The following is a 12824-nucleotide window of genomic DNA, read 5'->3' as shown; positions in this document are numbered from 1 at the left end:
GGTAGACAAGGGCCATTTATTGCACAGCTATAATTTAACGTTTGGGGGGGGGCTGGGGAGAGGCTGCCACCGCGGCCGCTACCACTGCTACGTGTTTGGCTTGCGCTCTGAGCCTTGTTCTCTCTGTTGCTGCTGCTGGGACTGCATCTCCAGCTCTTCGTCCAGACGCTCCTTGGCTCGGACAACCTGTGGGGCAGAGGGATGGCACGTGAGGGCCTGTTCCATGGGTCAGGCAGGATGTGTGCCAAGGTGCCTGCCGAGGCAAGGGGCTGCCCACCCACTGCAGAAGGGGTAGTATGACCCACGGGACTCTACAGGCGCCGGGGATGCAACCTCCCCCTTTGGTGCCAGGAAAAGGTCTTCCGTGCAATCTGGTTGGATGGGAAGCGCTTGCAGGTGAGCAGGAATGGGATCTGGCCTGTGCTGTCACTGCCTCGGTCTCCCTCCCCACCCCCAGCACCCCAAAGGAGCAGAGGAATTGGCCCCCAAATCCTGAAGGCCAAAAAGTGGGAGGACCCCCACCTTTTGGCCTTCAGGGGGAGCCAGCTTTTCCAGTCAACGAGCCAGCTTTTCCAGAAGTTCCGGGCACCACAGAGGATAAACGTAAGAACCACCTGGCTTTTGAATAGGTGGGAATGACTTTAAGATAGTCAGCCTCCTTGTTAGCAAAGGAAATGAGGGCAGGGATAGACAAGATCGGAGCATTCCACTTAAGGAGACTCCTGGCATCAAAAGGCAAAGGCTGGCATAAGAGCCCATGGCCCTGGTGTGCCACTGATGTGGACAGTCTGCAGCCCAGCCCAGCCCAGCCCCCCACACACACACACACGGCCAAGACAAGGCATCCCCTCACACTGACCTTGGACTGCAGGTAGAAAGAGCCTCCCACGGATTTGTCATTCACCTTAAATAAATGCTCGTAGTTCTGCCAAGAAAAAGCATGCGATAGCAAAAATCAGCAAAGCCTCCCCAAACAACTGGAATCACCCCGAGCATAGCAGGACTTCTGGAGGTTTGAAGTGTGTATGCGTGGGGGAACAATGGGCACAAGCAAAAAGGAACGACGGATACGATCTGAAGATCCAGGTTTACCTCCCACCGTAGCCAGTGAAACCTATTGGGGTTGCTTGTGAGCAGAAAAAAAAGGCAAAGGAGGCCTCTTACCGCTCCCCCCCCCCCCGCCAGTAACTGCTACTGACAGACATGCTATATCTGTAGACAGAGGTTCGACTGCCGCAGCTCATAGGAATGGACAGACTTTTGTGTTCCTCCATTTTAGGAAGAGCAGAAACTTCTTCCACCTGAGTTACATGTTGGGTCCATAATTTCATTATCAATGCGTGGCAGCAAAGGCCAGAGTCTTTCCTGGAAATGTCCAGGGACGAGCTAGGCATCGCCGTAACGAGGGCTGAGGCAGGACCAGACCAGGTGTGTCCATGAGTGAGTGGGAGAAGCTGCTCCAGGAGAAGAGCTTCTCCGTCCCTTCCCGTCTCGCTGCCAATACCACCCTTGCCCCCAAGCCACGGGCCTCACCTTCTGAATTTCCTCTGGGCTCAGCCGGGAGACATTGAGAATCTGCTGAGCCTCTTGGAGGCTGACACCGGAGAGGCTGGAGGCAGCTGCGGACTGTGGCCCTCGGCTCCCCCGTGCGTTTGCTGCTGCTTGGCTGGCTGCAAAGACAGGGAGAACCCCGGCTCTCACAGGGGGCAGAACAGGCACTGACCAGCTGGACTGCTGTACCCCAGCCTTGGAGCCTGCCTGCCTGCCATCCTTGGGGGGCAGCCACCGCCCTGAGAGCTCAACCGCAGGCGAACCTCCTGCCCAATTCTCCACTCCAGAGGCGGGGGGGGGGGGGCAGGGCAGGGCGGGTGCTCCTAGGCGCCTTTGGCAGAAGTGGGTCAGGCAGGTGACCCAGCCCGACAAGTCCCGGGGGCCGGAGCCCCTCTCCCCTGGCACTCACCTGCAAACTCTTGTCGCAGCGCCCGGGCAAAGGCTCTGCCCACCACCTGGACGCCCACCAGGATGATCTGCGCCAAGTACCTGGCCTGGTCAGAGAAAGGGGGAGAGGAGGAGAGGCGTGGGGCCCCCACCAGCAAGAGCCCTGCCCCCCCCCGGGGCCCTGCCCAGGACCTCCTCCTCCTCCCTCCTCGGAGGACCCCCCACCTGCCCCCTTGGCGCTGCTCGGCTGGCACCCCCCCCAGGAGGAAGAGGCCCGTGCCCGAGCTGGCGGGGGGGGGAGCTGCCTGCCCCCTTTCTGTGCCCCCCCCCGAGAGAAGGGCCCGAACTCTCTGGGAAGGCAAGGGGTCTTTGGGGGGCCCTGAGCTGGGAGAGAGGATGAACCCCCAAACCCCCTCCTCCCCCCCCCGCAAAAGGCGGTCCCGCTTCTCCCCCATCCGCCCCCCCGCCCTCCCACCCAGAAGAAGGGACCCAGGCGTCCGGGGGGGGGGTTCATTCATAGAGGCTCGGGCGCCTGGGTCCCCTCCCCTCCTCGGCGGGTGGGGGTGGGTGGGGAGGGAGGGAGCCCCGGGAACGAGGAAGCGGGCGGGCGGGCGGGCGGGCGGCCGGGGCGCCTCACCATCTCTCCCGGCGGCGGCGGCGGCGGCGGCGGCGGCCGAAGAAGGGAAGAAGCGACCGCGAGGGACGCTTCGTAATAGGAGGGCACCATAGAGAGCTGCGCCGGATGGAGCGGCCCTGGAGGCGCCGGAAACCGCCGCCGCTCTAGGCTACGGGAGAGAAGGCGACAGCGGCCCCTGGCGGCGGCGGAGCGGACGGCCGAAGGGAAGCCGCACCGGTTGGGTTTCCGCGACTCCGAAAGAAGGAAAGCCGCCCCTCTTGCCCCTCCCTCCCCCCCCGGGAGGGGGAGCAGCCCAAGGAGGGGCGCGCGTGGAGGGGGGGGAGGAAAAGAGGCGCTTTCTCTCCCTCCCAGGGAAGCGGTTGGGCCAGCCGGGAGCCCTCCCCTGCCGCCGGTCGCGTGTGCACGTCTGTCCGTCTGGTCGCGTGTCGTGCGGGGGCCGCGGGTGGGCTGTCCCCCTCCTCCTCCTCCAACTCCGCAGCCTGTCCACCCCCAGGATGCTGCCCCCGGGGGATGCTGGAGGTGGTTGCCCATCGGGAAGGAAAGGGCCACGAAGGGACACGGGGGGGGGGAGAAGGCGTCTCTCTCTCCCCCCCCCCGCTCTGCCCTGGCCCCCTTCACACCTCCCCAAGTTATAAGCTTTTTCAAAAAATTACGTTCCCTTGGCCATGAGGGGGTCGGCAGTTGTTTTTAGTTTTAAAACAATGTTTCCTATGTGAACCCATTTTTCAGCAAACAAAAACATTTGTTGCAACTTTTAGAAGAAATGTTCATACTTCTATGCATTTTTTTCCCTTTGGCCACACCCTCCCACAATAGCCCCTCCCCCTAAAATCTAAAAAATGGTTCTGGCCCTACTGGGTTTACCCACTCCTACAGTGCATCAAATATCACGGCATGTAGACACTGAAAATGTTGCAGTCACATCCAAGGGGATTCTGAAAATCTTGTGCCTGAGGGTTAACTGGTTTTTGAATACGTTAATTCATTTATTATACTTTATTTAAATATGCGTTTGAAGCATGCAATATCACTTGCAGTCAGTAGGTGGCATACTTCACTAACCAATGCATAAATGTGCGGTTCATTCTGGGGGTTGAACTATTATAAATTTCCCCTCCTGCTGCTGCAGAGCACTCATCCCCTGCTCCTCACAGGTGCCCCATAACAGGACTATTATCCAAGAGAGGCACTTTATCTCCTGGTTGTCAAAGGAAGGGAAAATCGTGAAGTGATGGGATCTGAGCTGCTATGGAGAAAGCTGAGGGGTACCACCTTTAGTTTCTCCTCCTCCTAGCTGCTGTCTTTAATCGCTGCAATCTTCCACTAGCCCCAATTGCAGAAATAAAGTTGGTGGCATTTTTTCCGGCTTATGGGTGAAGGAATGAGGAGAGTCTGCACTTGCTCAATATCCATCAGCCCACCAGCTGTTCAGGTCAACATGGCAGGCGGGTCCTATAAGGAAAGAGTTGGCAACCATGCCCTGTGGAGTGGAAACAGCACAGCCTTCCATGAGGAAGAGAAGCATCCAACACTCCAGGAAAGGGGGGGGGGGAGAGAGGCAGGACACAGAGTGGCTTCGAGAGAAGGGCAGGAGGGTTGGGGCCCCAGCACCCAACTCCAAGGTGTGGGAGCAAAGAATGGCCTGGGGCAGGAAGATCCCATGGGGGAGGGGGTGAATAATGCACACACACGCATGCACACGCACGCACGCACACACACATATGCACGAGACTAGGCAGTAGAAAGAGCCCTGTTGCGTTACCCATCACAAATAAAGAGCGAGGCAGAAACAGTTGTGGAAAGTTAGTTTTGATTCTGTGCAGGAAGCTGGCAAGACAAAAACTCCCTTTACAGCCTTTTAAAAAAGAATACAAAACTGGCCTGCCCAGTAAGCCAAAGCACCAGCAAGTCAAAGCAGAAAGAAGGGTCCCGCCTGGGCAGAAGGGCTTTGGCAGCACCCACGGGCGCTCGCTCAAGCTCGCCTTTCAGGAACCCCGTTCTGGGCTGCATGTCACCCGGCCACCACCTTCTCCAAAAAAGGCAGCCCGTGGAGGACAAGGCAATAAAGCGGACGTGGCCATCCCTTCCAGTCAGGAGAGGCAGCCTCCCCTCCCCGCAGCCAAGAGGGCGCCGGCCACCCTGGGCTGAGGTGGCTGCAGCGGGTGCAAAAACTGCTTCCTGGCACTGGCTGTAAAGAGGCGCTGGCCCGGACGGCAGAGGCCCGCCTGGTGGCCGGCACCTGGATTCCTGCCGAAGGGGGAGAGCGGAGGGAGCCTTTGGGGTCTCCCTGCTGGAGAAGGAGGCCGAGGGGCAGTGGGTGCGGCGACCGCGTGGGAATGCTCGGGAGGCTCTCCGAGGAGGAGAAGGCGGCTGTTCTTCTGGTCTGCTCCAGTTTGTGAGGAAGGAGGGCTGCCCGGGCTGCAGATGCTGAGGGGGGGGGGCTGGGTGCAATCCCAGCAGACAGGGCCGGGGCAGCCGCCAACGCCGGTTTCCAGGATTAGTCCTACATTGCAGGAGAGAAAGAGAGAGGCTGAGATGCCGAGACGCCTGAGCCCAGTCTTTGATCGGGGGGGGGGGGAGCTCAGCAAGCCCACTCATGAGAACCCTTGCTTTGGGAAGTAGGGAAATCACACGGGCATGCCCAACATCCAGTGGCAGGGAGTTCCACAGGGGAAGCATGGGCAGGATGATGGAAGCTCTGCTTTTGTTTTCTTGCTGTGGGCCAGCTTTCAACCAGTTGTCCCCCTGCCCCCCCACCTGTATAGAACCGCCCTCAGAGCAAGAACCAGGGCTCAGTCTAGGTAGGTGCGCAGGCCTCTCGGAGATCCCCTCAGCAACATTGGTGGGGTGGGGGGTGAGGAAAGAGACGCCCCAAGAGCAAGAAGGTCTGTATCCCCATTGGGGCCCCCTCCACATGGCCGCCGCCCCCCTGCAGCCAGGGCTCCTTGCTGGGCGAGAGCAGCATGGACGGATCCAGCCCGAGGACCACACAGCAGAGCCAAGAGAAGGGCAGAGCAGTCCAGGGGAGGACTGGAGAGTCCTGGGTTCAAAATCTCACGGGTGACTCTGGGCCCGCCACCCTCTCCCACCCTGACCCACCTAACACGTTTGTGGTGGGCGTAAGAGGGGCAGAGAGGGAATCCCGTCTGCCACCGTGGCGCCCCTGGAGGACAGCCAGGAGGAGAAGCCCGGCAAGAACTAAAGGCTTTCCCACACTTCTGGTCGGCCCTCCCGCCATCGAAGCCCACGTGGGCAGAGCCACGGAGAGAGTGGCCCCCCCTTACCCACTCCTCTTCATCCACGCCTTCGAAGAGGTCCTGTGGCAGGGGGTCGTCTCGGTTGCCCAGCTTGGCCACCATGGCATTGAGCAGCTGCAGAACATCAAGAGGTTACTGGGGGGGGGGGAGGAATGGGGGGAGGGCCATGCATGGGGGTGGGGGCGGCCGAGGCCTCCTTTCCCTGCTTTCTGCAGCAGGGCAAGGTGCCCCCCCTCACCCTACAGGAAGTGCTGCCCCATCGGAGAAGAAGAAGCTGGCGCGTCCAGCTGCCCCCCCGCCTCCTTCCCCTGCCTCCCCCCCCAAGGCACACTCCGTCCGAGCTGCCGTGCCCCCCACCTCCTCTTTCTTCTGCTCATCCGACTTCTCCTCCAGGTAGACGGAGGAAGGGACATACTTCCTGCTGGGAGCCTCCTTCGGAGCTTCGCTCACTGTGGGAGACACCAAATGGGTGGCAGCAGAAGCCGTGGCAGTGGCATTCCCCCCCCCCCGCTCAGCTCCTCCAGACTCTTTCAATGAGCTCAGCCCCCCCCCCCGAGCCCACCTGACCTCAACAGGCAGGGGGATTGGGGTTGGGTGGGGTGGGTTTTGGAGGCCACTGGCTCAGGGCCGCCAGCTTGGCCTCCAGACCCTGCCCACCATCCCAACGCCCACTGGGGCTGAGGCTTCCCCCCCCCCAAGCCTGCTCTTCCGCCTTGGCCTCGGGGGGGCCTCCCAGAGGATGGCCTGCTCTGGAGGGGCCGTGGGACGGGGCCATTTCTGCAAGTTGGCCCCCTCCGACCTGCTCCCTGCCCCACAGACCTGAGGCTTCCTGGGTCCAAGGTTCCTCCCCCAGCCTCCCCCCTCACCCGCCGGTGGGTGTTGCCCCCCCACCCCCCAAAAGACACCAACCAGGGGTCATGTCCTTGGGCCGGAGGCTGAGCTTCCGGTGGTGCCCATCGGAGCCCTTGAGCCAGGCGGCCGCGGAGAGAGCGGGTTCCCACCACACCTCTGTGTCCGGATAAAGGTCGTCCTGGAAGAATTCTTTCTGTGGAGAGAAACCGGTGGCCAGAAAGGGCCCCCCCTCAGGCACCCGTGGGCCAGCGCGGCGTCCCGTAGACACTGGGGCGCAGCACGCTTGTGGGAACCACCCGGGGCTGTAGGCTGCGCTCGCGTGACGCTTTCGGGCACCCTTGTGGCTTGTAAAGATGGAGGTCCCTGAACTCAGGACTTACCTACATGGATTGACAAGGATCTCCTGCCCCCCCACACCCACCCCCAGGCCTCTGGCTAAGAAGATTTTCTCCCATCATCCTCTGCTTTCTGTCACTCTTTAAAAAGTGGAGATATTGGCCAGAATTGAACTCAAGAGCTCTCTTGTGCAAAATATAATCTTAAACAAAAACTTCTGATGTGTCTCCTGCAGGAACAGCTCCATGAATAAAGGAGTGGGAGGGTGGGGGAGGGTGGCAGAAAATTAAACTTGGGGGGGGATCCCCCATTAAGAAGGAAGCCACTCTTTCCCCCCCACCCCACCCTGGGGCCTACATTGCAATGTAACTATGGGGGTGAAGGCTGAAGGGTCTCTAGGTTGTGGACATGATCCAGTGAGACTTGAGATGCCAAATCCCCCCCCCCCAGGCAGACTAACCCCCCAAAGGCTGGCCTAACGGGAGGAAGGTGGGTGGGGAGGGAGAGGACAGCATGGCGGCCGTGGGGCAGGGGGGGCGCTGGTACCTATCTGTGGCAGGGCCACTCTCCACGCAAGACCCGTCTCTGTGGCCCTTCGAGAAGAACGGCCACCGCCACTTGGGCAAAGGTTGCCTTCTGCAGCCTCGTTCCCCCCCCCCACACCCCCATCCGCGCAGCCTCTTTCCCTGCAGCTCAGCCCACCCCAGCCTCGCCGGGGAACGGGAGGGCCTGGCCGGTCACCTACCTTGACCCTGGGCAGGCGGAAAGCCACGGGTTCCACGGAGTTCTGCCGGAGGCGCAGGGCCCGGGCGATCTCCACCTCTCGCACATCACACTCCGTCTTGGGCAGGAACTGGAAGCCCTGCAGAGATGAAGAGGGGCAGCCCCCCCCCCCGATGGTGAAGGCCTCCCGGTTCATGGCCTGGCAGTCGGCGGCACTACATCGCCCCCGCCGTGCCCAAGAGAAGCCACGAGGGGGCGGGTGAGAAACACAGCTTGTCGAAGGAAAGGAAACCATCGGGGAAAGAACAGTCCAGGGCCTGGAAAACTTATTTCTCCCACTTTTTTTAATGCAGCTGTTAAAAACCTCCCCCTCTAACTTAAGAACAGCAGACGGGGGGGGGATGTGGTACTCCTGGGAGAGACCTTTAAGAAAACGGGGCCCCTCCCTGCGCTCTGGGGGGCCTAGAGAGGGCCAAGAACAGAGGAGAGGAAGCCACGGCTCCGTGGCCCCTGAGCAAGCTCACAGGGGAGCCAGAGAGGGGCCAGCCCCCTAAGTCATCCGCCCCCCCCCACTCCTGCCCCTGCTTTCTTGCAAAGACGGGCACCCACCCACCCACCACTGGCTGTCTCCCAAGAGGGCATGGAAAAAGACCCACATCCTGTTTCTGACCCAGCGCTTCCAGGAAGCCCTGAGATGGGGGCTGAGTCGTCTTGAGGCTTTGGTGGGGGAGGGCTTCTGGGGGGGGGAACAGACCTCACCCCCCCCTTTTCTTCGGGCCTCCTTCTCTCTCCCCCCCCCAGCCACCGTTCCCCTCAGTCCTGCCCCCCCCACCCAATCTCACCTGCCTCCTCACCTTGTGGGGGTCGCTGGAGAAGAAGCTGTTGCACTCCAGGAAGAAGGGCGCCTCCGGGACCACCTCGTACATAAACAGCCTCGTGTCGCCCTAAACGGGGGCCAGAGAAAAAAGGGTGGTGGGCTTCACCTCGGGTGGGCACTAGAAAAACAGCCACGCCCTGGCTGCCTGTTGGCCCCCCCTGCCTGAAATCTCCTGCCTGGCCTCTGGGGGAGGGGTGGGCTTGACCGTGGTGCCAAATCCTGCTAACCAAGGACTGGTAGGAAGACGGCAATGCCAGGAACGCCATGAAGGAAAAGATGAGGCTGTCTGCAAGTGAACTTTGCATGCTTCCTCATTTAGACATCCTGGGGGAAAGGGGTCAACTCTGCAGCAGTGATGGAACTCTTTCCTGCCCCCTAGAAGTCCTGCAGGCATTGGCAATTCAGAAAAGTGGGGAACGTGTGGCTGAATCTCTCCACCCGTGGCTCCCTGCTTCCCTCCATCTGGGTCTGCTCAGCCTTCCTGGTCCTTCGGGCCATTTCTGGTGACTCAAATCCCTTCCCACCTTCGGGAGGTGGCCCAGAGGGTGCACTGGCTCACCTTGCCTGAGAGGAAGACCATGCTCGTGTCTGGGTCATAGAAGGGGATCAAGGTGGATGGAGAGACATCAAGGTTGACGACTGCCACAGGCCCATCGGTCACAGACTTTGCCTGGTACAGGGAAAGCTGGCGTTCGCTCTGACTGCAAAGAGAGAAGGAAAGGATGGCCGGCAAAGGGATGAAGCCGGGAAAAGTTCCTTTTTTTGAATTATAACTTTGCACAGAGGGGAGGCTGTCTTTGCCCTGGTCTCTGTTACATCCAAAAAAAGTGGGCTGAAGTCCCTGTCAGCTCGCATGTAATACAACTCGGCAGTCTTAGAAGGGCCTTTGTCGCCTGTGTCTCCATGTGAGCTTTGCAGTCTCTGCTTTTTAGCTTGCTTGTTGGGTTAAGCTAGTTCAATTTCTTATCAGACTTATCTGATGTTTACGTAGGTATTTATTACAGGTCAGTGTAACCCTTATTTATTATTGTTTCGCTTGTTTTTGAACTGCTGCCCTTCTTTCTACCTTAATTTCTGGGACTTCCTCCAGACTATTTATGGGGCAGCAGAACACGAGCAAAGAGACCAAACACAGAGGTAACAACGGCCACAGGCCAGGCAGGCCGAGTCGCCTGCATGCAGCACAGTGAGGTGTGTATGTGTGTGTGTGTGTGTGTGTGTGTGTGTGTGTGCATATGTTTAAGAGGGACGCCTTACCTGTCAAAGCCAGACACTAGCAGGTATTGGCCTCCACACACCCAGACGATGCGGGCCCCCCGGCTTCCTTCGGGGCCTGGGCCTTCCTGTTCCAGAGGAGAGAAAGGGAGATGCCTCAGAGAGCTTTCCATGGGTGCCCTCCGGCCTTCTGCCCCACAGCCCCTCTGAGCCCTCAGGCTGGGGGCCACAAGCCAGAAATGCGGGCCAGAGAGGAGCCTCTCCTTCTCTCCCCCTGACCCCCACCCCTGCTACCTGTCCCTTGACCCTATATTATGCCCTCCTGCTCCTCCCAAATCGGGACGCCATGTCTGTTGGGTGTGGACGGATGAGTGTGGAACCCCCTCCCACCTCCAACCCCCAGCTGGCCTTGGCCCTTTGGGGGTTTTGCCCTCCATGGAAACATGAACATCCAGTCCCCTCATCCCCGCCGTTGATGGGAAGAGAAGATTCTCAGAAGAGAAGACGGACAGGTGGCACGAAGGCCGTCTTCCCATATTTGAAGGGCTGCCCCACGGAAGGCGCAGCAAGCCTGCTTCTTGCTGCTCCGGAGGGCGAGATCCAGACCAATGGATTCTTTTTTTTTTTTAATTAATACAAATTAAACCTAGTACCACACCAAAAAACTATATAAAATACAAAACAAAACAATACAATAAAATACAACTACCCATGTGCTCCCATCACTTCCAGGACTAGCATTACACTTTGTTCCATCCATTTTCACTCCAAAATTTCATTGTTTCTTCCCTCGGTGTAAACCCCCTCCCTCTCCGAAATACATGTTCCAGAAATACATCCCATACAGACCAATGGATTCTAATTGCCAGAAAGGTGATCAGAAACCGCCACCGCCACCGCCGCCGCCGCCACCCAGCCCCCTCACCTGCAGGCATTCGGAGGCCTGTCGGGGCTCAAACACCCGTATTTTGCCATCCTTGCAAACAGAGGCCAGCCGACGTCCGTCGGGGCTCCAGGCCAGGCTGAAGATCTGAAAGACACCCATCTGGTCTGAAAATGAAGCCCGCCCCTCCGGGGTTGCTGAGGGGAGGGCTGTTCCCAGAGGGCTGGGCCCTCCCCATGGTCCAAAGGGGGGGGCACCTCTGAACAGAAAGCATCCCTGGGGAGCAGGAAAGATCGTGTTCCACTCGGCCACCGGCCACAGCCAGCCAGCCAGGGACAAGCCCCCCCCCACCGGTGTCACCATCTTCTCTGGCAGAAGAGGGAGGGGTCCGAAGCTGGGCCAAGCAGGAGATGACGGGCTTCCCTCCCTACCTGGTCCCGGTGCCCGTCCAGCTTCAGCTCCTGCCGCCCAGCGCGCACGTCCCAGACCCGGAGGCTCATGTCGTAGGAGGAAGAGGCCAGGATGTCTGAGGCCAGCGGGTGGAACTTGACCGAGTAGATCCTCTCCGTATGACCTTGGGAGACGGCAAGGAGAAGCAGGACATCACCAGGAGCCGTCCTGGGTGCCGGCGTGGTGGTGGCGGCGGTGGCGGATGAATGGACCTCACGACCTCCGCCTTCAGAGCCCAGGAGCCCAGGTCAGAGGTCTGTCTGCAGGCTCCAGGGCTGAGGAGAGGGTCTCGGAGTCCCACCCCCAACCCACCCCCAGCATCCGAGCTGGGAGGGGTGTCTTCTCACCTTGGAGCACAATTTCGGGTTCCAGCAACATCTTCTGGAGGCCCCCCGGCTCGACCCGCCACAGTCGGATTTTGGCATCCTCTCCAGCTACACCAAGAAAGCAAAGGAATGAAGGGACCCCCGACGTTGGGGGTGGGGAGCGCGAGGCCTGAACGGCGGCAAACCGAGGGGAAGGGGGCTGTGGCTTGTACAGGGCACCTGGGAGACAGGCCTCCTCCCTCGTGCCCCTCTCATACCCAGGAGTCTCTGTCCGGGGGGGGGGGGTGGGGGAGGGGGAGGGGAGACCACCTACCGATGGCAAGGCGCTGCGGATCGAAGGGGTCCCAGCAGAGGTCGGAGACGGGCACCCCGTTCTGGATGGTTGGCATGTCTGAGTCGGGGAGGCGGCCTGGCTTGGACAGCTGCAGAGCAAGTCAAGGGGACCTGATCCACGGAGCCTTCTTCTTCTCCCTCTGCCCTCCCGTTGACCAGGCGCCCCAAGGAAGCCCCCCCCCCACGCCCTTCGGAAGCCGCGACAGCAGCCCCTCTGCCCGCCCCCTTTTACCTCCAGGATGGCCACCTGCCCCCCGGCAGACAGCAACGGGACAGCGACCCGCTTCCGGTTGGCGCAGAAGCCGTCACATTCCCCCGGGGTGGTGAGGCTGAGCCCTCGGAGGTTGGTGATGTGACTGCTGCGGTGGAGGACGGCGCCCTGGATGTGGCGGAGCCCGGAGCTGGACCCTGGAGGCAAACGCGCCGCGGTTGTGTGACTGGTGGGGCCGGTGGGTGGGAAGCACAGCCCAGGCTGGGTGGGTGCCCGGGGCTCTGTTCTGCCCGTGCCAGGGGAAGCCCGGGGGGGGGGGTGGCTCAAGGTGAGGCAGCCGCCGATGCCGCCGACCCTTTTCCAGCCCAAAGGCTTAAAGCCTGTTTTGCAGAAGCTTTTCCAGATGCGTGCTTAGGGTGGATGGCCAAAGGGGCAGAGCCGCAAAGCGAGTGCGTTTGAGCCCCGGGCGTTTCCCCCCCCCCCGGTGGGCATTTTAGGGGTGAGAGTGTGGCACATGCAGACAAGCTAGGAAAACACCCAAGATGATGCCGCAGGAAAGAAGGAGGTGGGCTTCCTGGGCAATCATGGAGGGGCCCCAGGCCTGAGGCCGGCCGGCTCACCCAGGAGGCTGTGCAGGGACCGCTGGCTGGGGCTGGAGGCGAAGCCGCTGGTGGCCGAGAGAGACGGCGTGGCGCTGGACGGGGATGCCAACGAGCTGCTGGGGGAAGAGAGGCTGCTGCTGGCCTGGGAGAGGACAAGGACACACACACACACACACACTTTTGA

The 12824-nt window shown here is 60.5% G+C and overlaps 2 protein-coding genes across 2 annotated transcripts in view; both read right to left on the bottom strand.

Moving 5' to 3' along the window:
• Positions 1–2: 2 nt before the first annotated feature.
• Positions 3–2750, bottom strand: PAM16 (presequence translocase associated motor 16). The gene is made up of 5 exons (XM_072982569.2): positions 2576–2750; positions 1961–2045; positions 1534–1670; positions 860–925; positions 3–186 (listed from the first exon to the last, which is right to left on the bottom strand). Exons 1-5 carry the CDS (start codon positions 2663–2665, stop codon positions 88–90), a joined length of 477 nt encoding a protein of 158 aa, XP_072838670.2. The 5' UTR covers positions 2666–2750; the 3' UTR covers positions 3–87.
• Positions 2751–4368: 1618 nt separating this feature from the next.
• CORO7 (coronin 7) overlaps positions 4369–12824 on the bottom strand; it is a 57501-nt gene continuing 49045 nt past the window's right edge. The window contains exons 15-28 of the mRNA XM_078381351.1: positions 12659–12782; positions 12060–12235; positions 11808–11916; positions 11516–11602; positions 11150–11292; positions 10761–10865; positions 9878–9963; positions 9180–9321; positions 8598–8687; positions 7766–7882; positions 6742–6877; positions 6190–6281; positions 5860–5946; positions 4369–5078 (exon numbers count right to left, since the gene is read on the bottom strand). Coding sequence (XP_078237477.1) covers positions 5073–5078; positions 5860–5946; positions 6190–6281; positions 6742–6877; positions 7766–7882; positions 8598–8687; positions 9180–9321; positions 9878–9963; positions 10761–10865; positions 11150–11292; positions 11516–11602; positions 11808–11916; positions 12060–12235; positions 12659–12782 — 1500 coding nt within the window. The 3' untranslated portion in view covers positions 4369–5072. The remainder of the gene's footprint in view (positions 5079–5859; positions 5947–6189; positions 6282–6741; positions 6878–7765; positions 7883–8597; positions 8688–9179; positions 9322–9877; positions 9964–10760; positions 10866–11149; positions 11293–11515; positions 11603–11807; positions 11917–12059; positions 12236–12658; positions 12783–12824) is intronic.

The sequence above is a fragment of the Pogona vitticeps genome, chromosome 13 (genome assembly GCF_051106095.1).
Source record: "Pogona vitticeps strain Pit_001003342236 chromosome 13, PviZW2.1, whole genome shotgun sequence".
Taxonomy (NCBI): Eukaryota; Metazoa; Chordata; class Lepidosauria; order Squamata; family Agamidae; genus Pogona; species Pogona vitticeps.
Note: the sequence above shows the minus strand (reverse complement) of the source record. Positions and strands in the feature narration are given on the sequence as shown.

Coding starts and splice junctions, on each gene's coding strand:
- PAM16 (XM_072982569.2), bottom strand. CDS start 2,665: ATGGTGCCCTCCTATTACGAAGCGTCCCTCGCGGTCGCTTCTTCCCTT. Junction 1,671..1,960: donor GCTGCGACAAGAGTTTGCAG/GTGAGTGCCAGG, acceptor CTGTCTTTGCAG/CCAGCCAAGCAGCAGCAAAC. Junction 187..859: donor CTTTCTACCTGCAGTCCAAG/GTCAGTGTGAGG, acceptor TCTGCCCCACAG/GTTGTCCGAGCCAAGGAGCG.